This window comes from Salvelinus namaycush, chromosome 13 (assembly GCF_016432855.1).
Source record: "Salvelinus namaycush isolate Seneca chromosome 13, SaNama_1.0, whole genome shotgun sequence".
Lineage (NCBI taxonomy): Eukaryota > Metazoa > Chordata > Actinopteri > Salmoniformes > Salmonidae > Salvelinus > Salvelinus namaycush.
This window is the reverse complement of record NC_052319.1, coordinates 23,272,571-23,299,478: the sequence shown is the minus strand read 5'-3', so window position 1 is coordinate 23,299,478 and position 26,908 is coordinate 23,272,571. Positions and strand designations below refer to the sequence as shown.

Here is a 26,908-nt window from a genome sequence, read left to right as displayed (position 1 = left end):
CTGCTTTGGCTTTTCTAAATCACTCACAGACGTATTATTCGGCTTTACTGAAACCACTCTCGTTTAGACGATTTGGTGCTGGTGATAAGCTACAAGTGATATCGTTTTATCGGTGAAAATAAAACCAAAAGTGGATTTGTTGACAATTCATCGACGTTTGCAACAAAGTAGCCGCTCGCGCAGAGGAGTTGTCAAATGTAACTTTTTCCGTGAGTTTTTTTCAAGAGGGAACGAGAGCTGCACGCTCCAGATGCACGTTTCGTTGCAAAATAAGTTTTTAGAGAAAAATAATATTCTCACTGTACAATTGCCCCAAAAAATAAATAATAACAGTGATTATCCGGCGGCACTCAAACGGATTAATAGCGTCTCCGGGGATGGAGTAATCCCGTTAACTCCATAGCAAGAGTAAAACTGTTTGTATAGCGGAGCGGGCTCTTCCCGTCACCGTGCCCGGGCAGTTTGAGCTGGATATCCCACCACAGCACTATGGGCTGCGGATTGAGGAAACTGGAAGACCCGGAGGACAGCAGCCCCGGGAAGATCTACTCCACTCTGAAGAGACCACAAGTAGAGATCAAAACCGACACCGTTTACGAGTATGTGCTACTGGATTTCAGTTTGGAAGGTATGCATTTGGGTCTCACCTTGATAGATTAAGCATAATACTTAGGATATATTCTAAACAATGTTTCTTTAGACATTGACTAGGTTATACTAACTGAATGAACGAAAGAAAAACATGAATTACTATTTTCCTCTGAAATAACCTGGGTTAGGTGCTTTTAAAGCTTGTCACTATTTTCACTATGTATGGATTTTGGTTTTTGAACAGTGGTTTACAAATGGCAGGTTTGCTTTTCAAATAGGCCTCAATGGTCTTTCATGTGGCTGATCTTAATTGGAACACTACACGTGTGTATCCTATGCAGTGGCTCAGGTCCTCTCTCCTAGCAACAGTGCTGTCATTTTATCATCAAGAGAAATAGGTCGAAGTTTTTTTTCTTTACCCCCTCTCTTCCAGTGTGTGTGCGTTCGCGCATCTATGTGAAAGGAAAAATACCTTACCTTCTGTCCTAATCTCACAGACACCTGCCACCACATTATAATATGATTTATGATCATCTGAAAGTGCAACAGCATCCTTTGTCAGAATGCAGTGTTTTTAGTGTAATCTCTACAACATGAGGAGCTTGGGACTGGTTGATGTACCTATGACCTATTTGGAAGGGAAATAATGCCAACATTTGTTTAGCTAGAAGCCAGCCATGTAAACAGTGGTGTATGCCACTTTGGATGGATTGTTGTTAGTTTAGTATCTGGTAGAACCCAAATAATGGCACTGAACCCATATAACCGTGTTCAACCCCATTCCCTAATAAATAAGTGTAATGTATTTGACTCTGTAGACTGAGGCTCCCTAGTGTGAGTCACCACTATCTTTCTCACTGTGGAGCCTCTGTCCTTATGGTTAGGCCTATGAGCTTTAGATATGAGGATGTGGTTATGTCTACATGGGTTATTGGGTTTGGGCTTGCAGAATAATGGACACAGTAGAAAGTGGCTGGGCTCCCAGTTCAGGGGTTTGGAGTAAAGCCTACTAGTTGATACAGTCACTCTTATTCTACAGCACAAACCAGCCCTTATCTGGACATAGCCTAAATACATTTTCGTATATATTCTCAATAAGTGTGGGCGTGAGTGCGTAAACTGCCTCAACAGTTTAGTGACCTTAGTTTCTTTGGGAGATAAGCAGAAAGCCATGGGTTTCCTCCACACCAGCCAAATCCTGTTCAACTGGATTTAGGAGTCCCTGTCTGTCTAGGCTGATTGTTGTGACTTCCATACCAACAGAAATCCTTGTCAAGAAAAAAACACGGCCTCATAGACATTATTGAAATAATGAAGTACTGCTTAATGTAAATATCAAATGGTATGTACTACTGTGTACATATTTGGACTGTGGTGCATGTTGTCAAGTTCAACCCTAAATACTGTATATACTGTAGATATATAGACAGCCTGAGGGTCTGTTTTGGAGCATACATAATCCTAAACGGGACTGAGCTCCATTCCTTAATGAGGAGCACCTGGCCTGCAGATGCCTTGAGGCAAAGCAAACGGCACATCTCCAGAATATCAATCAAATGTATTTATGTAGACCTTCTTACATCAGCTGATGTCACAAAGTGCTGTACAGAAACCCAGCCTAAAACCCCAAACAGCAAGCAATGCAGGTGTAGAAGCACGGTGTCTAGGAAAAATTCCCTAGAAAGGCCAGAACCTAGGAAGAAACCTAGAGAGGAACTAGGCTATGGTTCAGTCCTCTTCTGGCTGTGCCGGGTGGAGATTATAACAGAACATGGCCAAGATGTTCAAATGTTCATAGATGACCAGCATGGTCAAATAAAAGTAATAGAATACCTCTGACTGCACTGTCAGCTGCTGTACAGGCGTGTATAGAGACCCACACACTGACGGTTGAGTAGCAGGCACACTCCAAGAGGCTGGAAATGAAAACAATATTATGCTTATAATTCAACATGACTCTCAAGGGTTTAAAGGTGCAGCCAAACCGTACCTACTCCTTTGAATGCCTCTAGGTACTGCTGTATTGTGTGCCTGTCTGTGCTACACATTATCAAAGCATTACTTGTCTTAGTTCGTTATGAGATGAGCTTAGCCACATTTGATTGACATTTGATGCTTGCTATAGGTACTGTACCTTCCCAAGTCAAGTGTGACTCCCATGACCTCCAGTACCAGGGTATTCCACTGGATAGGTGGGTAGGTTGACTGCTTACTACCATGTTCTCTCCTCCAGAGCCTCTGAGCCAGATGTTTCAGTGTGAGGCAGAGCCAAACGGGCAGATTAATAAAGATTAGAACTAGCGTCCTTAATCATCCATCTTGGATCAGTTTCATTGCTGTTCTCTGCTTTATGCCAAACTAGTGGGATTTAGCTTCAGTATTGACATTAGTGTTAGCATCAACACTGGACCTGCCTGAAGATTGGGGACTAGTTAGAACCCACTACATGTTCCCTCTTCTCTCCCTCAGTTCTCCTTGAAACGAAGAAACATTTCTGGGACACACACACAACCTCTCTCCTAAGCCATTCCCTGGCTGCATCTTCCCTCACATGCACACCCCCACCCCTCAGCCCAGTAGCAGCCCAGCCCAGTAGCTTGGCCTCCTTTTAAAGCACCATTACTCCTCCCTGTGGCGGAAGCAGAGGCCAGGGGCATCACATCAAAGTGGCTAATGTCTAATGGCTAAAGCCTCGCATGCTGATTAGTTTAGCCCCGCAGTACAGTCAGTGTGGATCGAGGGAGGAAGGGGGGTCTGGAGAGCTCAGCTGGACCCAGGACAGAGGCTGGACGGCAGCCCATGAAGAGGGGGGGCAGGGTGGGCCTCACACTGTTGATCCACAGGGGCTCTACTGGGCTGAGTGGGGGATGGAGAGATGTAAAGGGGATGGCTGGATGGATGGCTAGATGGATAAATTAACGGGCAGAGGGGTGATAGGTCGAGAGATTGGATTTGTGGTTGTACAGAGGTAGCTAGAGAGATTAATAATTCAAGCTGGATGGGAGGATATTTGGGCTGGGACGATGTTTTTCCATGGCAAAAATGAAAACACGAAGCAGATCTAGCTCTTTGGTCCTTTAAAAACCTGCTGTATTTAACATATTGTGTGCTATAGCTTGGAAAATAAATACATGTGACTCTGGATGACAACATGATGTTTGCAACATTACTAGTGTATTCCTAAAGAAGTTAAATCCGCTTTGTTTTGTTTTCTTGCCATGATACTAATGAGTATCGAGATACTGGTGTCGTCCCGCCCCTAGAGGATATTAGTTGGATAGGAGGATAGACTGAAAGATTAAAGGATTTAGGGATGAGGGATAAGTGTATCCAACCACCCCGCTATCCTAAAATATTATGACTCTTCTCTTTCCAAGGTTGTTTACCTCGATTGACTGCTAGGCCTGGATTCTCATCAGCCTCCTGTTCTTAGTAGCCTGGACCCAGATCTATTTGGCTGTCTTGCCAACTCATATGGTCATTCTTACTCCAATGACCATAGGAGTTGGCAAGACGGCAGAAACAGACCTGGAACCAGGCTAGATGTTGGTATTTGTCTGTGTGGCAAATTAAATTCCGCCTCACCTGGACCATATGCGGATGTAATTCCAGAACAAATTCAACGCAACCACAATCTACTATAATCTCTTTTCTATTTCTCTCTCTGTGTTAATCTGACTGGAACCAGACCCTAGAAAATGCTGGATTATCTCTGATTATAGAGTTTATATTACATTTGGAGGAGACTACAAGGGCAGTGGTACATTTCAAACCTGGCTGGTGTAGTGATATAGTTTAACACACTGTGAAGAATCAATTTTGCTCTGCTCGGCTAACTGGAGTTTCCAGTGAAGTCGCGGGGCCCTGATTGGCAGAACGGTATATTTATTTTATTTCACCTTTATTTAACCAGGTAGACTAGTTGAGAACAAGTTCTCATTTGCAACTGCGACCTGCCCAAGATAAAACATAGCAATTCGACACATACAACAACACAGAGTTACACATGGAATAAACAAAACATACAGTCAATAATACAGTAGAAAAAAAGAAAACAAAAAGTCTATATACAGTGAGTGCAAATGAGGTAAGATAAGGGAGTTAAGGCAATAAATAGGCCATGGTGGCGAAGTAATTACAATATAGCAATTAAACACTGGAATGGTAGATGTGCAGAAGATGAATGTGCAAGTAGAGATACTGGGTGCAAAGGAGCAAGATAAATAAATAAATAAATACAGTATTGGGATGAGGTAGGTAGATGGGCTGTTTACAGATGGTCTATGTACAGGTGCAGTGATCTGTGAGCTGCTCTGACAGCTGGTGCTTAAAGCTAGTGAGGGAGGTAAGAGTCTCCAGCTTCAGTGATTTTTGCAGTTCGTTCCAGTCATTGGCAGCAGAGAACTGGAAGGAAAGGCGACCAAAGGAGGAATTGGCTTTGGGGGTGACCAGTGAGATATACAGTACCTGCTGGAGCGCGTGCTACGAGTGGGTGCTGCTATGGTGACCAGTGAGCTGAGATAAGGCGGGCCTTTACCTAGCAGAGACTTGTAGATAACCTGTAGCCAGTGGGTTTGGCGACGAGTATGAAGCGAGGGCCAACCAACGAGAGCGTACAGGTCGCAGTAGTGGATAGTGTATGGGGCTTTGATGACAAAACGGATGGAACTGTGATAGACTGCATCCAATTTGTTGAGTAGAGTGTTTGAGGCTATTTTATAGATGACATTGTCGAGGATCGGTAGGATGGTCAGTTTTACGAGGGTATGTTTGGCAGCATGAGTGAAGGATGCTTTGTTGCGATATAGGAAGCCGATTCTAGATTTAATTTTGGATTGGAGATGCTTAATGTGAGTCTGGAGATGCTTAATTACAGTCTAGCCAGACACCTAGGTATTTGTAGTTGTCCACGTATTCTCAGTCAGAGCCGTCCAGAGTAATGATGCTGGACGGGCGGGCAGGTGCAGGCAGTGATCGATTGAATAGCATGCATTTAGTTTTACTTGCATTTAAGAGCAGTTGGAGGCCACGGAAGGAGAGTTGTATGGCATTGAAGCTCGTCTGGAGGTTAGTTAACACAGTGTCCAAAGAGGGGCCAGAAGTATACTGAATGGTGTTGTCTGCGCAGAGGTGGATCAGAGAATCACCAGCAGCAAGAGCGACATCATTGATGTATACAGAGAAGAGAGTCAGCCTGAGAATTGAACCCTGTGGCACCCCCATAGAGACTGCCAGAGGTCCGGACAACAGGCCCTCCGATTTGATAGACTGAACTCTATCAGAGAAGTAGTTGGTAAACCAAGGCTGTTGAGTCTGCCAATAAGAATGTGGTGATTGACAGAGTCGAAAGCCTTGGCCAGGTCGATGAATACAGTAATGTCTCATATCGATGGCGGTTATGATGTCGTTTAGGACCTTGAGCGTGGCTGAGGTGCACCCATGACCAGCTCTGAAACCAGATTGCATAGCGGAGAAGGTACGGTGTGATTCGAAATGGTCGGTAATCTGTTTGTTCACTTGGCTTTCGAAGACCTTAGAAAGACAGGGTAGGATAGATATAGGTCTGTAGCAGTTTGGGTCTAGAGTGTCACCCCCTTTGAAGAGGGTGATGAACGCGGCAGCTTTCCAATCTTTGGGAATCTCAGACGATACGAAAGAGAGGTTGAACAGGCTAGTAATAGGAGTTGCAACAATTTCGGCAGATAATTTTAGAAAGAGAGGTTCCAAATTGTCTAGCCCGGTATAGTATTTAGCTAATGTAATGTAATGATTTGTTAACAGAGATGGTGCCTTGGTAATCATATTAGGATAATCCTTTCCACTTTACATGAGATCTACACACTCTCTGTCCTCTCATGTTTATTCCTGGAGTGTACGGGCAATTTCACCAGTGGTGGCTCCTCAGCGGAGGAAGGGGAGGACGAACATTAAAACCATTTTTGGGGGGATAAAACTATACTAAATATATTCACGTCGCCAAATAATTTATTAAAACACTGTTTTGCAATGAAGTTCGACAGTAGCCTCAGTAGCACTCTCTGGGGCAGCACTATGGTGTAGCTGGAGGACAGCTAGTTTCTGTCCTCCTCTGGGGTACATTGACTTCAATATAAAACCTAGGAGGCTCATGGTTCTCACCCCCTTCCATAGACTTACACAGTAATTATTCCAACTTCCAGAGGACGTCCTCCAATCTATTGGAGCTCTTGCAGCATGAACTGTCATGATTGTACACCCAATCAAAGGATCAGAGAATGAATCTAGTACTGAAAGCATAAGCTACAGCTAGCTAGCACGTCAGTGCATAAAATGTGGTGAGTAGCTAACTCAAAGAGAGAGAAAGACAATAGTTGAACAGTTTTTAACAAATTCATTTCTTAAAAAATGAAGGAGAAGTGAGAGAGAGAGAGAGAGAGAGAGAGAGCTAGCTAAATTTTGTTGTATTTTTTCCCCACTTACTTAGCTAACGAATGCAGCTAGATAGTTTAGCCTACTCAAACACCAGCTCAAACAGAGAGGGATACTATGTTAGCTATGGCTATCCAACACTGCAAGTCAAGGTACGTTTTTGGTTATATTAATTTATTGTCAACTGGGCCTTGCCGGTTTAACTGCTAAACTGCTTGCTGTACACTATACTGCATGATTGTAGCGGGTTTACTAACACGTTAGTTTTAGTCGCTTTGTTGACTATGAAGTTAGCTAATGTGAAAACAATGTAGGCTGTGTGTAGCGGTTGTGGTATGAAGGTTTGGCTTGGAATTTTTTTTTTGCCTGGTCACAGACAGCTGTTGTGTTGTGCACTGAAGTCCACAAGTGAAGGGAAAAGGTGAGAGAAGGATAGCACATAGATTTGAGAAGGAATTATACAAGGAGCAAGGTGATCATGCTGTTTGTATGTGGCTGAAAGTGAACTGTGTTTGCGGATGATCAAGGGTGTATTCGTTCTGCTAATTGTGTTGACAAATGCTTCTTTAACAGAAGTAAACGGAACAAAATGGGGATAAACATACCTGAATGAGCGAAGATTTGGACTAATGATTACACCCTAGATCAGCTAGATGCAGGCAAGTGTGTAAAGCGGTATTGAATGTGTCTGTCACCTTGATTACTACTTTTTTTTTCTCTCGACCTGTGCACCTACGTTGTAAACTTTAATTCATAGGCTACGTTATAGCAACCTCATGATGGGTATAGGGAAGATGTAGTAGCCTAAATCTATCGACATTACATTGAGCTGAGTTAATGGAATATGAATAACAGTCATCCAATATGCTGTAATAGAAATAAAGCCATAATCCTAAAAATATATATATTGTCCTCCCTAATCTTAAATGGCACCAACCGCCACTGAATTCCACAGTAACAGAATTACGCTTTGAATCTTTTTTTTGTTCACTTTAAAATGTATGCCAGACAAAAAAACATTGATTTTAAAGTTGAAAAAACGATACAACTATACTGAACAAACATATAAATGCAACAATTTCAAAGATTTTATTGAGTTACAGTTCATATGAGGAAATCAGTCAATTGAAATGAATTCATTAGGCCCTAATCTATGGATTTAACATGACTGGGAATACAGATATTCATCTGTTGGTCACAGATACCTTTAAAAAAAAAATGGGCTTCACAATGAGCCTCAGGATCTCGTTACAGGATTTCTGTGCATTCAAATTGCCATCGATAAAATGCAATTGTGTTTTGTTGTCCATAGCTTATGCCTGCCCATACAATAACCCCACCGCCACTATGGGGCACTCCATTCCCAACGTTGACATCAGCAAGCCGCTTGCCCACACGGCGCCATACACGTGGTCTGCGGTTTTGAGGCCAGTTGGACGCGCTACCAAATTCTCTAAAACGACGGAGGTGGCTTATGGTAGAGAAATTAACATTAAATTCTCGCAACCGCTCTGGTGGACATTCCTGCAGTCAGCATGCCAATTGCACACGTCCTCAAAACTTGAGACATCTGTGGCTTTGTGTTATGTGAAAAAAAATCAAATTGTATTGGCCCCAGCACAAGGTGCACCTATGTTTAATCAGCTTCTTGATATGCCACACCTGTCAGGTGGATTATCTTGGCAAAGGAGAAATGCTCACTAGCGGGGATGTAAACAAATGTGTGCACAATTTGAGAGAAATAAGCTTTTTGTGCGAATGGAACATTTCTGGGATCTTTTATTTCAGCTCATGTGGACCAACACTTTACATGTTGCGTTTGTATTTTTGTTCAGTGTATATGCACAAGGACTACTTTTATCAAAGTGAATATATTGGAAGAACTGTGCAGATGGAAACTTTGTTAAAGAAATGATGGTGAAATCTCCCTCAGGTTTTTATGTGACTACGTTTTTCCAAAAACTCTGTTAAATATCCTCTCCGAATTAAGATTCAAAGATGTCTGCAGAAAGACTGGGGTGTCAGCTATGACATGGCGTCTTGACTTTGAAAAATCTCTTTTGATTATTGAACTACAGTAAGTGAAGTGGATTTACACCTGGTAACGGAATTACTGTAACAGAATTACTGTAACAGAATTACTGTAACGGAATTACGTCATGGGTCCCTGGTCTGTACTACACAGAAATTCATAATTATGAGGAGAAATGCATTCTCCTCATGTTTCACTAACTATTATAATGTACTCTACGGTGTTCTACTCACTACTGTACTGTGTAATCCAAACCTGTGAAACATGATATGACAGGTTCAGATTTGGTCCAGTCCGGTCCGTCTGTGGATGTTAACATCAAGGCCCTGGTGGACTGACCAAACTACTTTTTAACATCCATGGACGTCCGGTGTTGGTCGGTGCTCAGTTGGGGAAGATGCTGGTTAAAGTAAATGGAAAGAGAGGGGGCTCATGGGTAGGTGTCAGTAGGAGCTGGGAGAGATGACATTAACTGGAGATAAGGGAGAGATAGAGCCAGGTGACCCAACTGTGGTTTGTGAGCATTATGATTTCCCATTGTAGCTTGGGTTGCAATGGGATGGTAAATTACTGGAAAATTTTGAAGTTTACCAGTAAACTACCAGAATTTTGGCATCTTTCAAAGATTTTATGTAATCTATCACAATACATCTAGTGGCCCTTTTGGGTACATCAGATTATCACAGGTTTCTGTAATACTCTCTGGTCCTCTGTGTGGACTTATTACATGTAAAATATGTGAAATAATTAAATAATATACAAAGATATAGAATGACAAAGCTTAAAAACATTAACCTAAATATAAACCATCAACGTAGTGAATACCAATGGTGTTTAATATAAGGGTTTCAGCATGAAATCCCCTTTCTTTTTCTACACCTATTTATTTTACTAAGCCAATAAGGCACTGTACATTAGAATGTCTACACCCACTTTTTTTCTTGGCATTTTGTTGCATTTTAAAGTGGAATGGGAATATATTTAGTTGTAAAAAAAATACTCTATGGTGTCACAGTGAAAATATTGTTTAGATTCTTTTTTTATATATTTTATTTTTTACAAATGTAATAAAAAAACGAAATAACTAAAATATAGTCGTTGCATAAGTATTCTCCCCTTTGTTAAGGCAAGCCCAAATTAGTTCAGAAGTACAATTTGGCGTGACAAATCACATAAGATATGTGGACTCTATACAGTAATAGGGGTTGACATGATTTTTGAATGACTACCCCTTCCTCTGTCCCCCATAGATACTGTATATCTGTAAGGTCCATGATATCAAAATTATAGTTATAAGCAATTTTTGAGGGTATACTGTGTTTGCAAACAAACATTGGAGTAAAACAAGCATCTATTTTGGGTTCTGATGGGGTGTGACAGTTGAACTAAGCTCATGAGAAGTTTTGAAACAGCTACAGAGTTCAATGGCTGTGATGGGAGAACTGGGGATGGATCAACAACATTGTATTGACTCCACAATAATGACATAAATGACAGAGTGAAAAGAAGAATAAAAAATATACGGAATAAAAATATTACAAAACATGCATATGTATGCAACAAGGCACTAAAATAATACTGCAAAAAACATGGCAAGACAACACACTTTTTGGCCTAAATGCAAAGCCTTGTGTTAGGGGCAAACACAACACATCACTGAGTAACTGCCTCCTTATTTTCAAGCATGGTGGTGACTGCATGAAATCAAATGAAAGGTTTATTTGTCACATGCGCCGAATACAACAGGTGTAGACCTTACCATGAAATGCTTACTTACAAGCCCTAATATTGCAGTTTTAAGAAAAGAGAGTTTGGAAAATATTTACTAAATAAACTAAAGTAAATAAAATTTAAAAAAAGTAACACAATAAAATAACAATAATGAGGCTATATACAGGGGGTACCAGTACCGAGTCAATGTGTGCGTGCGGTACAGGTTAGTCGAGGTAATATGTACATGTACACTACCGTTCAAAAGTTTGGGGTCACTTAGGAACGTCCTTGTTTTTGAAAGAAAAGCAAAAATGTTGGTCCATTAAAATAACATAAAATCAGAAATACAGTGTAGACAATGTTAATGACTATTGTAGCTGGAAACGGCAGATTGTACGCCTATGTAGATATTCCATTAAAAACAGAGGCCCATTATCAGCAACCATCACTCCTGTGTTCCAATGGCACGTTGTGTTAGCTAATCCAAGTTTATCATTTTAAAAGGCTAATTGGTCATAAGAAAACCCTTTTGCAATTATGTTAGCACAGCTGAAAACTGTTGTTCTGATTAAATAAGTAATAAAACTGGCCTTCTTTAGACTAGTTGAGTATCTGGAGCATCAGCATTTGTGGGTTTGATTACAGGCTCAAAATGGCCACAAACAAAGAACTTTGTCAGTCTATTCTTGTTCTGAGAAATGAAGGCTATTCCATGCGAGAAATTGCCAAGAAACGGAAGATCTCGTACAATGCTGTGTACTACTTCCTTCACAGAACAGCGCAAACTGTCTCTAACCAGAATAGAAAGAGGAGTGGGAGGCCCCGATCCACAACTGAGCAAGAGGACAAGTACATTAGTGTCTAGTTTGAGAAACAGACGACTCATAAGTCCTCAACTGGCAGCTGCATTAAATAGTACCCGCAAAACACAAGTCTCAACGTCAACAGTGAAGATGTGACTCCGGGATGCCGGCCTTCAACAGAGAGTACAAGAGGGGACTAAGCACGCACCCCTGAGAGGCCCCCACGTTGAGGATCAGCGTGGCAAATGTGTTGTTGCCTACCCTTACCACCTGGGGGCGGCCTGTCAGGAAGTCCAGGATCCAGTTGCAGAGGGAGGTATTTAGTACCAGGGTCCTTAGCTTAGTGATGAGCTTTGTGGGCACTATGGTGTTGAACAGCATTCTCACATAGGTGGTCCTTTTTTCCAGATGGGAAAGGGCAGTGTGGAGTGCGATTGAGATTGCGTCATCTGTGGATCTGTTGGGGCGGTATGTGAATTGGAGTGGGTCTAGGGTTTCCGGGATGATGGTTTTGATGTGAGCCATGACCAGCCTTTCAAAGCACTTCATGGCTACCGATGTGAGTGCTATGGGGCGGTAGTCATTTAGGAAGGTTGCCTTCGCTTTCTTGGGCACAGGGATTATGATGGTCTGCTTGAAACATGTAGGTATTACACACTCGGTCAGGGAGAGGGTGAAAATGTAGTTGAAGACACTTGCCAGTTGCTCCATGCATGCTCAGAGTACACGTCCTGGTAATCCGTCTGGACCCGCGGCCTTGTGAATGTTGACCTGTTTAAAGGTTTTGCTTACATCGGCTACAGAGAGCATGATCACACAGTCATCCGAAACAGCTGGTGCTCTCCTGCATGCTTCAGTGTTGCTTGTCTCAAAGCGAGCATAAAAGGCATTTATCCCATCTGGTTGGCTCCCATCACTGGGCAGCTCAAGGCTGGGTTTCCCTTTTGTAGTCTGCAAGCCCTGCCACATCCAACAAACGTCAGAGCCAGTGTAGTAGGATACAATCTTAGTCCTGTGTTTGATGGTTGGTCTGAGGGCATAGCGGAATTTCTTATAAGCGTCCGGATTAGTGTCCTGCTCCTTGAAAGTGGCAGCTCTAGCTTTTAGCTTGGTGCAGATGTTGCCTGTAATCCATGGCTTCTGGTTGGGATATGTAGGTACGGTCACTGTGGGGACGACGTCCTTGATGCACTTATTGATAATCGGCAAAGACTGGAGTTTTTTAGGATGAAAAGAAACGTGATGGAGCTAAACACAGGCATAATACTTGAGGAAAACCTGCTTCAGTCCGCTTTACGCCAGACACTGGGAGAGCAATTCACCTTTCATCAGGACAATAACCTACAACACAAAGCCAAATATACACTGGAGTTGTTTACCATGAAGGCAGTGAATAATACTGAGTGGCCAAGTTACATTTTTGACTTGAATCTGCTTGAAAATCTATGGCAATACTTGAAAATTGCTGTCTTGCCATGATCCCCAACAACTTGACAGAGCTTGAAGAATTTAAAAAAGAATAATGGGCAAATAGTGCACAATGCAGGTGTGCAAAGCTTTTATGAGACTTACCCAGAAAGACTCACAGCTGTAATTGGTGCCAAAGGTGTTTCTAACATGTATTGACTCGGGGGGGAGGTGAATACTTATCTAATCAAGGTATATTAGTATTTTTTTGTTGATTTATTATTCCACTTTGACATTACAGATTATTTTGTGCAGATTGTTGACAAAAAATGACAATCCATTTTAATCCCACTTCGTAATACAATAAAATGTGAAGAAATTCTCTAGGCATTTTATTTGTTGTCAATGTTTTAACGTCAAACTGGTGTCCGTTGTGAACACAGTTGGAAGAGTTAATAGAAAATAATGCCATCGTTGATTAGATGCTGTTGAGTAGGCTATTTTCTCTTGAACCATACGGTCTATCTATTAGAAACTCATGTATGGACACAGGTATAATAAATGAATACAATATATATGAATACATTTTTTTCTTCTGTTATTCAAGTATAAATTACCTAAATTCTGTTAGATTTTCTGTTAATTACCAACATTTCCTGAAGAATCAGGTAATTATAGCCAATTCAGTTGGGGGGGTAATTCTAGTAGGGGTCCTTCACATCAACATTATTGTGTTTTGATGTATTTCTGATACCTTTTAAGACTTTTTCTGGTAGATTTCTTTTTTCATCTATTTATCCAGAAATCAATGCCTTAATTTATGCCACATTTTGGAAAATTGGTGAAAAAAATTCTATACCTTAAATTCCCCAAGATATGGACTCTTAGATTTCATTTGACACCCAATTTGATATGTTCCTATGAACTTCACATATTGGTACTCATGGGTTCTTTTCAATGGAAATGCCTATATTTGGAATCCAGCATCACTTTCTCTCTTTCCTCTCAATTTTCCTTAAGTCTCCTACCCTCATTCTTTCTCTTCTTACTCACCTTTCTTCTTTTGCCAGCTTTCTTTCCCTCTTCCTCACTTTTATACAAGCTTTCCTTTTCACACACAAGCTTTCTGGCTCATAAAATCTTTCTTGTAAACCCCTTTTTTGCGCCACACTTGGTATCTCCTTCCCCCTCTAATTTCTCCCCATTTCCCTCCTTCTTTCCACAGTCGGCCCCTCTCTCTTCCCCCTCCTGTGCTCCCCCTCTCCTCTCTTTTTCTCACACACAGTAGAGAACAGAGGGCTCAGTGTGTGGGTTGACAAGGGTGAGCCGTGGTAATGGGGGGGGTGTGAGGTGGCCGAAAGAAGGGAGACGGAGAGGGACAAAAGAGCCCAGGCGAGAGAGACGTGTGTGTGTGTGTGTGTGTGTGTGTGTGTGTGTGTGTGAGAGAGGGAGGGAGGGAGAGACTGGATTAATATCCCGGCGTTGAGCTCCTCTAGGGAGCTTTTGGTCAAAATGTAATTTTCGTTGCTCTAGAGCTCAGGTGGGATCCAACAGACACATACACTCAGACACAAATGCTGAGATGACAGAGACACCACCAGTTCAAAAGCTTCTCTTCCACTGCTTCCCTGGCCACCCTCCCGTCTAGAGATTTCACTATGACCTGGACTTGCCAGGATGTTTTAAACCATAGCCAAATTCAGCCAGGCCCTGCCAAATTCACAAGGCAGAAATTCCAGTAACAAGCTGTTATTATCTCAGTCTCAGAGGTGTTTGTGTGGGAGATTGTGTGTGTGTATGAGATTTGAGTGGGAGTGTGTTTTGTGTGTGAATGTGTGTAAATATATGATGAGCTTGTTCCGTCAGTTGGAATGTGTGGAGCGTGTTTTTATGTGTAAAAATGGGATTTGGTGTTTGTTTTTGTGTGCTTACATGCATGCTTGACTGTGATTGTGTTAACTTTCGTGTGTGAGTGTATGTCTCCGGCGCCGAGACAGCCCTGTGAACAGAACCTCTTTGTGAACACAGGATGTATGGTGATGCTATAGGTCTCCAGACAGAGCCATGAGAAAACTATAGAAAACAACTCCACCAGACACAGACTAGTCACATGTTATCAACAAACCTTAACACAATGCCCCCTCAACACAGACAACTATCCAGCAGCACCAACATATGTTTTATTGTCACATACACTGGCTAGCTGCAGTGAAATGTTGTTTTACAGGGGCAGCCATAGTTCCTTAGGGTTGCTCAATGGCACATTGACAGATTTTTCACCTTGTCGGCACGGATATTCAAACCGGCAACCTTTCGGTTACAGGCCCAACGCTCTAACCCGCTAGGCTACCTGCCGCCCTGCAACAACACTGCAAACCAACCGAAACCAAAAAAAGAATCCCAGCAACACATGACTTCAGTCCTAACTTAATGCAACACCCCTAGAATATCTATGTAACCAATGTAAGCGAGGCACTACCACATTAACACCACAGCTGGAGAGGTAGCTGGTAAGCTACAGTGTGTATATATAGCAGAGTATGTGGTGGTGGTGGTTCTATGGTGTCCTCTCATCGGGGCCTGCCCTGGGTTAGAGTTGTCAGGGTTACTGGTGGTTCTATGGTGGTGTCCTCTCATCAGGGCCTGCCCTGGGTTAGAGTTGTCAGGGTTACTGGTGGTTCTATGGTGGTGTCCTCTCATCAGGGCCTGCCCTGGGTTAGAGTTGTCAGGGTTACTGGTGGTTCTATGGTGGTGTCCTCTCATCAGGGCCTGCCCTGGGTTAGAGTTGTCAGGGTTACTGGTGGTTCTATGGTGGTGTCCTCTCATCAGGGCCTGCCCTGGGTTAGAGTTGTCAGGGTTACTGGTGGTTCTATGGTGGTGTCCTCTCATCAGGGCCTGCCCTGGGTTAGGGTTGTCAGGGTTACTGGTGGTAGAAGAGAAACCATCAGCATAGCAAGAGGAGATGTCTTATTTTGGAACTGTTAGCTGTACACCATGAGAAGAGTTTGTTAAGTGATGTGCTGTGCTGTTAAAGTGTGAGACTGGCAGCATTATTTAATGATTAAGTCGCTCTGCATAAGAGTGTCTGTCTGCTACAGTAAAGTGTCTGCTTATGGGAAGGTCCAGAGTCTCCAGACGGGCCTTCTACTCTCCACTTTCTCTCTGTGTGAATACCTCAGCATTTCCCCTCTTATCTCCTCTGGGAATGACTAGGGAATAGCAAGGGCCTGCTTAAAGAGATTATACGACACACAGACAGACAGACGAGAAGATCTGATTGGTGTTCAGTTCAGGACAGACTTAACCTCTGGAGTTAGACTACAGACTGAGGAAGACAGATGTCATGCTGCTAGCCTCTACTCCTCCTTCCTCTATTCTTTATGTAGGAGTTTCTGGTGATTTTATTGACTCACTGTGTTCCTCTTTCTCCTTCTCTCTTTCATCTTACTTATTTACTCCTCTCCTTGCCCCTTTTTTCCCTCTTCTTCTCCTCATCCTCCCCATGTCTCATCTCCCCTCTCCTTGCCACTTCCTTTCTGTTTTTCTTTCTCCTCTCCTCTCCTCCCCCTTCAGGTAGTCGCCCCACGGTGCAGTATGTGTCCTCTCTGTGTGAGCTGTCCCAGGCCCTGCAGCCCTACTACACCCAGGGCTATGTCCTCACCACTCTGCATCCCATCATCCTCTCTGTTGGACGCACGCGTTCCCTGCCCTTCAGCCTGCTCTACCGAGCCATCCTGGCCCGCCCACGACCCAGGTACCAGACACACAAGCATGCATGCCTGGAGGCACGTACACACACACAGACAGCCACTCCAGGTAGAATTGCCCCGTTCTAGAATCAGTTTGAACCATTTGGGAGGTAAAGCACAAAACTTACCTTAGATCTGTGCCTAGGCTAGGGGCCGCCACAACCCATAACCCTCCCACCCATCCCTTAATCTGAGCTCAGCATTGGAACAAGCCACCCAGCCTTAACCCATCCAACCTGCTAAATAGATGAATGATAGATGATGTAGCTGCATATTTAATGCAACTTCAGTGGGAGGTCAGACTGCTGTTTAAGGGGGAGGGGTTAGGGGGAGACTCCTGGAGAGTATGTTTTGTGGGGCTCTGAGCTGCAGGGGTTGCCATTGGGTAGAAATGTACCCTGACAACAACAGCTCTCTCAAGGCCAATAGGGCCTCAGAATCTCACACATGGTACCTTCTGTGTTATTATCAAACCTGTAATATTACATATTAATATTATTAAAATGTGAGGGTCTTTTATTTGAATATACATATACTACAATGTGTGTGTGTGTATGTATGTGTGTATGTATGTATGTATGTATGTATGTATATATGTATGTATGTATGTATGTATGTATGTATGTATGTATGTATGTATGTATGTATATATATATATATATATATATATATATATATATATATATATATATATATATACCTACCTCCTATTTAGTATGGTTGTTTATGCTTTATGTTTAGAAAGTAGTAGCCATCTCATGCATGGCCAATTAATAAATTATGAATTCTGTCTGCAAACACTGACAAAAACAAATCAAGTATGAACTCTCCGGCTGTACAGGGCTCTGTAGCATGAGACTATTTACCAAGCTAATGCATACAGATTAGACATGGCTTTACAGTCTCAGAGTAGCTAACAGTCAAAACACATGAATGATGAATGAATGCCCTGTATGCAGCTTGTGATTACCAGTTTGAACCTGCAGTACAATGACTGTGAACGTCTGTGTGTCTGTTCTGTTCTCCTTTCTTCTGTTCTCTCCTCTCTCTGTCTCTTAGTAAGCAGGTGGTGTCCATGTGTCACAGTGTCCCTGTGCTGAGGGTGGAGGAGTGGCCTATCCCAGGGGAGTCCCTGACAGACGACACTGTTAGAGCACTGATCGACAGGGTGAACAGTAGTGCCCGGGGCGGAGTGAGGTTTGTGGGCTCAGTGCTCCAGCAGGCTGGAGGAGGGGGCAGTAACGGCAGGGTGCCTAGCCCCAGGAGAGGCTATCGATCCCCCCCACACACTCCTCCATGTACCCCACCTGGAGAAGGAGAACTGGAGGATCACAGCCCTACCTACAGCCCTGGTGAGATACTAGTTTTCTCTTCTCTTTTCGTCCCGTGTCTCGTCTTCTCTTCCCCTCTCTTCTGTTCAGCTCCCAGGCTTCCACTTTCTCACGACTTGGAAGGATGGCAACACGAGACTACTTCTCTTCTCTCCTCTCATCTGTCTCCTCCCCTTAACAATGTTGACATGTGGGCTATATCTGCTATCTCCTCTTAACGTCACACAACCTCAAAATGCTGAACACATCACAGCCACACTGTGGAGTCCTAGATTTGTTTCTCCCTTCAACACTACTCATCCCCCTCTCCCCCGGACTGTCAGGGATGTTCAGTTTAACTCTGTGTTGTGTGGAAGACACTGACTGATGGCTCTGGGGTAGGAGAGGCCTCTGCATGTCAGTCAGCTAACCCTCACCCACCAAGCTGGGCTAAACTCCTCACCACAGAGACAACCATACAGACTGAGATGTCCTCGTCCTAAGTAGGGCGAGATGAGTTCACGTTAGAGTTCACATAGACCCAATGTCTGTTGTCTCTGCACCTTCTTTCTTGTTCTCTTGATCTGACCCTCTACCACTTCCCCCCCTGTCTCAGACCTAAGGTTGCTGGTGTTCTTCCACTCATGGGCACCAGGCTGTGCTCCACTGGAAGCTCTGGCATGTCAGTACCACCAGGGGGCACTGTCCATGCGTGTGTCCAGGAAGGGTCAGGTGGTCAGCGCGCTGGAGGCCGATTGGCTGGAGCTGACCGCAGCCTACTACCGCAAAGGCTGGTCATTGGTAGACTCGTTTGTGTACTGGGACACACCCAAAGGTACTGTCAAATGCTAAGATATAGAGAGACTCTTAAGGTGGATGTAAGATTCATACTGTATAACAGCCACACCAAGCTTAAAAAGCAATAACAACATACATGCTGTGACATCTTGCTTTGGAGTTGTAAGATCTCCAGCAAAGAGCATTAGTGTAATGATGACACTTTACTTCTCTGCAAGAGAGGATGGGATTTAATAATAATAATAATACATTTATATATGCCATTTAGCAGACGCTTTTATCCAAAGTGACTTAGTCATGCATGCATATGTTTTGAACGTGTGGGTGGTCCAGGGAATCGAACCAAATATCCTGGCAATGCAAGCGCCATGCTCTACCAACTGAGCTCCAGAGGACCAGAAAGTATAGAGAGATTAAGAACACTTTGTCCTCATCCACCCCTCTCATTCTGCTACTTTATCCATTTTTGTGTTTTCTCAAATATCGGCTCCTTTTATGTTTTGTCTCCCCTCCCCCTACATCCCCTGGATGAGTCACTTCCTGTCCCTTAGTCCCTCCTCTTCTCTCCACCCTCCCCCTTCTCCTCTTCCTCCTGCTCCTCCTCCTTTCTACCCCTCTCTGCCTCCTCCTACCTTCCTCCTCCCTTATCTCTCCCACTGTGGCTATATTTGGAGCTCTATTCCCAACCTCCCGACCTGGCTTCCTGTTACGCCATAGACTGGCAGCAGCCGCGAAAATCCACATCATTTGTAGACATCTGGGGCCTGGGAATATAGCACACGGGGGTCTCTCTCTGTCGCTCTCTCACACACACAGGCACATTCTTGTGTGCACTCATATGCACACAGCCTACTTCTCCATGTCTGTAACTAGTTCATTGTCATTCTAATGACATACACTCCCAGTGAAGTTTTACAACACCTACCCATTCAAGGGTTTTTCTTTATTTTTACTAATTTCTACATATACATCACAATTATGAAATAACATGGTAACCAAAAAAGTGTTAAACAAATCAAAATATATTTGAGATTCTTCAAAGTAACCACCCTTTGCATTGATGACTGCTTTGCACACTCTTGGCATTCTCTCAACCAGCTTCACCTGGAATGCTTTTTTAACAGCTTCACCTGGAATGCTTTTCTAACAGTCTTGAAGGAGTTCCCACATATGCTGAGCACTCGTTGGCTGCTTTTCCTTCACTCTGCGGTGCAACTCATCCCAAACCATCTCAATTGGGTTGAGGTCGGGTGATTGTGGAGGCCAGGTCATCTGATGCAGCACTCCATCTCTCTCCTTCTTGGTCAAATAGCCCTTACACAGCCTGGAGGTGTGTTGGGTCATTGTCTTGTTGAAAAACAAATGTGAGTCCCACTAAGCGAAAACCAAATGGGATGGAGTATCGCTGCAGAATGCTGTGGTAGCCATGCTGGTTAAGTGGCTTGAATTCTAAATAAATTACAGACAGTGTCACGAGCAAAGCACACCTACACCATCACCCCTCCTCCATGCTTCATGGTGGGAACCACACATGCGGAGATCATCCATTCACCTACTCTGCGTCTCACAAAGACACGGCGGTTGGAACCAAAAATCTCAACTTTGGGCTCATCAGACTAAAGGACAGATTTCCACTGGTTTAATGTCCATTGCTCGTGTTTCTTGGCCCAAGCAAGTCTCTTCTTCTTATTGGTGTCCTTTAGTAGTGGTCTCTTTGCAGCAATTCGACCACGAAGGCCTGATTCACGAAGTCTGCTCTGAACAGTTGATGTTGAGATGTGTCTGTTACTTGAACTCTGAAGCATTTATTTGGGCTGCAATCTGAGGTGCAGTTAACTCTAATGAATTTATCCTCTGCAGCAGAGGTAACTCTGGGTCTTCCTTTCCTGTGGCAGTCCTCATGAGAGCCAGTTTCATCATAGCGCTTCATGGTTTTTGCGACTGTACTTGAAAAAAACTTTCAGTGCTTGAAATTTTCCGGATTGACTGACCTTCATGTCTTAAAGTAATGATTGACTGTCGTTTCTCTTTGCTTATTTGAGCTGTTTTTGTAATATGGACTTGGTATTTTACCATAGCAGGTAAGGGCAGCAGGTAGCCTAGTGGTTAGAGCGTTGGGCGAGTAACTGAAAGGTTGCTGATCGAATCTTCGAGCTGACAAGGTAAAAATCTGTCATTCTGCCCCTGAAGAAGGCAGTTAACCCACTGTTCCTAGGCCGCCATTGTAAATAAGACTTTGTGCTTAACTGACTTGCCTTGTTAAATAAAATGTTTTAATTAAATAGGGCTATCTTCTGTATACCACCCCTACCTTATCACAACACAACTGATTGGCTCAAACGCATTAAGAAGGAAAGAAGTTCCACAAATTAACTTTTAAGAAGGCACATCTGTTAATTGAAATGCATTCCAGGTGACTACCTCATGAAGCTGGTTGAGAGAATGCAGAGTGTGCAAAGCTGTCATCAAGGCAAAGTGTGGCTATTTGAAGAATGTCACATCTCAAATATATTTTGATTTGTTAAAAAAAAAATGTTACAACATGATTCCATATGCTTTATTTCATGGTTTGTCTCCACAATTTTTCTGCATTGTAGAAAATAGTAAAAATAAAGAAAAACCCTTGAATGAGTAGGTGTTCTAAAACGTTTGACCGGTAGTGTACTTTCTGTACTAACTGGAATTCACTGCCACATGTAGAGCATTGTTCACAATGCACTTCAGCCGCTACAGTAAAGGTATCTGCGGATGAACGTCTGTCCACTGATTTGGATTTGTGTAACTCATAGCGTTTGAGTGTGTGTTGTCTGGTAGATATGCATTGTATGTTGATACTGTAGTTTGCTGACTGATTGTCTGTGTGTGTTGTCTCAGGTGAGCCCGTGCCCAGGTCTCTAGAGGGGCTGTTTGTCTATGAGGAGAGAAGCACTGCCCCTCCTGCCAACGACACCATCGTAGTGGAGCAGTGGACCGTCATCGAGGTCAGAGAGCCGTGTGTGTGTTACCTGTGTGTGTGTTACCTGTGTGTATGTATGTGTGTGTGTGGTTCAGCCAGTGAGGACAGGTGAATGTGTTGCAGTAGGTAGATATTCTCTGGGGAAGATCCTGTTGGGGGAGAGAGAGATTAGCATTACAGTTACGTCTCTGTGTGTGTCCAAGTAAACACAGCTCAAACAACTAGTTGTGGTGAATGACATTCACTTGCGAGTAACATAATGTGTCTCAGGAGTGTTTTTGTGTGCCAACAACTTTAATCATAATACTACAAGATGGATAAACAAGTGTAGAAAACATGCAACAATTACCTGTATCCAGTGTGTGACATCATTGCTGTGCTGTATAGGGTTCTGATGTGAAGACAGATTATGGGCCACTCCTTCACACACTGGCTGAGTTTGGCTGGCTGCTCACCTGTGTCCTGCCCACACCTATCATCCGCCATGACAGGTAACACACATAATTGATGTTTTGCTTGATGGTCCTTCTCGGAACAAACTCGTCCATTTTGTAGACCGGGTCATCAGGCCTTCTATGAGGATTTTCCTTTTATAATATATTGATTGTGTTTCTCCAGTGATGGTAATCTGGCCACCAAGCAGGTGGTGTTCCTACAGAGACCAGTCAAGACGTCTTCAGTACCACAGGGGAACCAGGTGAGGACTTGGCTTCAGTTAGCACAAAATACTACACCAGGGAAGTTGCTATTTTTGGGACAATACTGCCCCTTGTGGGTTTTTGTTATAAGATAAAGAAAATGAAATCAAAGTGAGATTTGGCATTATCATACTAATCAATTAATTGTATTACATTGATACACTAGCATTCGATATGATGTTAGTTGTTTTAATTAGATATTCAGGCAGGATTTTGATGACATCCCTGATTATCTGCAAAACATTTGGTGTTATTGCATAGAACATTTTAAATCATCACAGGTACATGGTAGCAGTGTACATTTTCATCAACAATAAAAAATATCCTACAAATGGGACTCTCAATCACGGCCGGTTGTGATACAGCCTGGAATCGAACCAGGGTCTGTAGTGACGCCTCTAGCACTGAGATGCAGTGCCTTAGACTGCTGTGCCACTTGGGAGCCCAATGGACATTTAATTTGACATTAAACTCCTTTTCATCTGTTTTGTAAGAAAGCCCATTTCCGACACTCAAAAATGTTGATACTATCTCGAGATACTAACTCCAAATTTTGAGGTAGTAGAACATACATATAGGATATCTTTTGTCATTTGTAGCATTATGTGGCGATTTCCATCTATCCATGTTGCAAAGATCAGCGCCGCTGGCAAACATGTGAAGAGCTGGCATATGCCCCATCACTTTTAATTTGGTTTGATTAACAATATTGACACGAAAGTATTGAAAATGAGGGCAAAGTACTGTTGTTTAGACTGATTTGCCAATTTGTGCACAATTAATCTGTGTTTCTGTCTGATCAACTGTAGCCTACTGATAACAACCACAGCCGCAGGTAGCCTAGAGAAGCCTATGCACGCTGATATCCTCTGGCCAGGGGAATCGAAGCAGTAACGTCATGTATTTATAGCCTAAGCTATGTACAGTATTTATAGCCTAAAATAGCCCTATTTATTTGTGTTAAGAGAATATGTGAATGGGATCAAATTTGGTTTATATTCAAACTTCGGGTGGCTAGGCTACCTAGACCTTATCATTCCAGAATTATTGACTGGAATTAATCAATCGACACAATAGTGATGACATACTGTGTGAGTAACCTTTTAATTACAGATGCAAAGGCCTACACGATGCAACACTGCATAAAGCAAACTCAGCCCTGTTCGTTCTATTGTCCAATCGCAGATGTCTATTTATTTTTTAACCATATGACCTGATTATAAAATTGTTTTCTAGCTGATTTACTACTATGTCATACCCTCCAACTAGGGTCTGAAATGTTACCTGGTTAGGTTAGTCCAGTGGTTCTCAAACCTCCCCTCGGGGTTCCCCAGACATTTTCACAATTTTGTTTTATCCCAGAACGAGTTCACCTGATTCACCTAATCAAGGGCTTGATGATTAGTTGACAAGTTGAATCAGGTTCTGGTTCTGGGAAATATCAAATACATGAACCGGCTGGGGGTCCACGAGGACAGGTTTGAGAACCACTGGGTTAGTCAACCAGATTAGGAAAACTCTGGGCCCCAAGATATTTTGAGATAGCATTGGCCTATTTATTTATTTTTAATTATCGGCGGGAATAGGCTTCCATAGTTTTGTCCTAAACATGCATACATGCAGAATATTTCATGCAATCCTCTCATTGGCAGAATTAACATCTTTCAGTTGCAGGGTCTGATTGAGCTGATCTGCCCCGCTCTCCCACAAAGCTCCCAGGTGGTCACACTCATCAATCTTTTGAACTTGCGAAGCCAGGACACTTGGCTTGTAACTGATCTCAACTAGAAACAATCATGTTTACTCTCTTTCTTACTTTCATGTAGGCTTTTTGTTGTTGTTGCTAAGATCACATCAGAAGCTCTATATTTTCCCATGTGCACTGTTATTTATTTATCTGTGTTGCCGATCTCGCGCCGTGGTCTACAAATGCTAGTTGTGGTAGTTTTTTTCCTATGGGAAAAAACAAATGGTATTTGTTGAATATTAGGTGTACAGTAATACTTCTGGCATTTTTGGAAAGCTACAATTTATTTTTCCACCCTTGACTGTTATGATGTGGAGAAAATCAGAGCTGTAAATTGTCTAACCTGTAGCCAAGTCTTTATAGCCTATAAGGTTAATTATGGTTGTCATTGGTTACAATCTGCCACAATATCAATGTAGCCAGCTAAGGTATATGAGGGGATAGTAGGCCTAGTTGGATAAGGCTATCTGAATGTGCACATGATGGAAGTTAGCGGTAACCTAAATATTCATTATTTTATAGAAAAAGATGCACTGACTATTATGTGACAACATTGTCCAGTCGTTTGATAATAACTAAAGCTAACAAATGATAAAATGACAAAAATGTGACGAAGACTAAAAAGTATTTCAAGACTAAAACTAAATCTAAAATAGCTGCCAAAGTCAACACTGCATGCTAGACTCTTCCTCACCTCTTTGTCCTCTCCCAGGCGGGGTCCATGCAGAGGGACGTGGCCACTCATTCTGTGAGTCGTGGTGTGGGCAGCCCCCGAACACGCCCCACTGAGGAGCTGTCCCCCACCGCGGGGGGTATCGGGGGGTTCCCCGTCTTCGGAGGGGGGTACCCCAGCGCCCTGTCCCACCTGGAGGAGGGAGGCTTTGAGCAGGACGACGGGGCGGCAGAGGTCACGTGCATGTGAACCCTGAGATTAACACACAGATAATATACGCCCCCATCTATCCCACTAATCTCTTCCCTAACCAAGAAGATCATATATTAGAAAGCAAAACTTGGCACTTTTTAATGTATTTTATTATGAAGCCATACGCACCATTTTGAGATGGTGTTATTTCCTTTTTTTAAACATTTTGTTGGGAAAACCAAGCAGTCTGCGTTCACTGACATTGAGACACTTTTACTCATACCCACATTCTTCCACACACACTTATTAGTCCTGATTAAAAAAGATCACATTGTTCACGCTGCACCTTTTCATGTGATGAGAACACAGACACACACATTCACACATAACTGTCACCAGCACAAAGCAGGAAGCACAGGACACACCAGGAAGAACCTCTCTGTGCACAGACAGACCTCTGGACTAAACTCCCTGTGACCCACAACACACCTGTTGGACAGATGTGTCCCAATGTTTTTGTTCTTCAGTCCCTGCTCACATGTTTCAGACATTGTTCCTGTTTTGGGAAACCACCTCACCCGCTCATCCACCCTCCCCTTTAGAACTGCCAACACCTCTATTCAATCCAATTCAATACAACTCTCTCATTCTGACGTGACATCACGTCTGCTCAGGCTCAAGGTGACACGGTTCAGAGAAACAGCCTATCTACATCCTGCCACCAGCTCTTCTCCCTCCTCTCCTTTCCCATAAACACACCCAGCAGGATGTAAACATTTATCAGGTGGACAAATAGACACGTTCGCTGTGTTGGCGGTACTGACAATATCCAGGTCAGACTTGTCTATGGGCCTGGCGGTGAGTACAGCCATATTACAAACAGCCCTCTCTCTTTCTGTGATGGTTGTGTTTAACTCGGTGTGTTTGAGTTCAGGCCTGGAGAAGCTTGTTTGTACATTCATTTCTTGGGTGAGTTCAGATGTGTTTTTATATATATATATACACACACACACACACAGAAAGAGAGAGAGGACTGCCAAGCCACAGGGGTGCCTGAGTAAGTAGGAACGATTGGACAATATTTCAAACCTTTTTTGAGATGTACACATACAGTACATTAGAGCCATTGTATTCAGAGTCTGATTGGTGCTAAACATCTATTTTTCACTAATCTGTTCATGATGTCATCATTAGTGTATATTTCTTAAGTGTTTTATAACAATTTTACCAGTTGGCATCGGATCAGTAGCTATTCTGTTCCTGCACCTATTCTGTCATTGGAAATAGCTGGTAGTTGTTTCATCATAGCCACATGGTACTGGTTATCAGGCCTCAATTGTTTCATTCTGCTCAGTGATGATATAGATTCCTCTCCTCAGATCTTGAGACAAAAGCCCTAGTTTCTTCAGGAGATAGTGACCGTTGACTCTTTTAAATGTTTGATCATGTGAAGGGCTTGTTGTATAAGAAAACAACACCATGCTGCTGTACATATCATAATGTTAACAGGAAGTATTACTAGAGATGCACAGAATACACGTTTTTAATTGAGCTCCCTTTTTTGGGGATGGCGAAACAAATCAGTATTATCTACCTGTTGCAGTGTTTTCATTTTGGAGAAATTGTAATTTGTTGTCATTGGTGTTTTATCTAATTAAAAAGTGAATTTCCCTTTCTTGTTCCTCTTTGCGTGCAGTTGTATTCTCTGCTTAAAACATTATATCTTTAAGAAATACACTGCCCATGATTTCTCACATTTACTGACCGATTTTACTTTTAAAGCGCTTGGCCCCACATTCACATCTGCCACCTTAACCTTCTTCATCAAGGT

General features: G+C 42.8%; 1 protein-coding gene across 1 annotated transcript; it reads left to right on the top strand.

The window, feature by feature from the left end:
- LOC120058344 (raftlin-2-like) lies at positions 1-26,748 on the top strand. Its single transcript, XM_039006941.1, has 8 exons — positions 1-628; positions 16,528-16,708; positions 17,763-18,055; positions 18,630-18,848; positions 21,686-21,792; positions 22,155-22,258; positions 22,386-22,464; positions 24,925-26,748. Exons 1-8 carry the CDS (start codon positions 490-492, stop codon positions 25,132-25,134), a joined length of 1,332 nt encoding a protein of 443 aa, XP_038862869.1. The 5' UTR covers positions 1-489; the 3' UTR covers positions 25,135-26,748.
- The last annotated feature ends 160 nt before the right edge of the window (positions 26,749-26,908 follow it).

What these genes read in the sequence shown, in the direction of transcription:
- LOC120058344 (XM_039006941.1), top strand. Translation starts at nt 490, where the DNA reads ATGGGCTGCGGATTGAGGAAACTGGAAGACCCGGAGGACAGCAGCCCC. An exon ending in ACTGGATTTCAGTTTGGAAG is followed by an intron (nt 629 to 16,527) that starts GTATGCATTTGG and finishes CTCCCCCTTCAG; the next exon opens with GTAGTCGCCCCACGGTGCAG. An exon ending in CCTATCATCCGCCATGACAG is followed by an intron (nt 22,259 to 22,385) that starts GTAACACACATA and finishes GTGTTTCTCCAG; the next exon opens with TGATGGTAATCTGGCCACCA.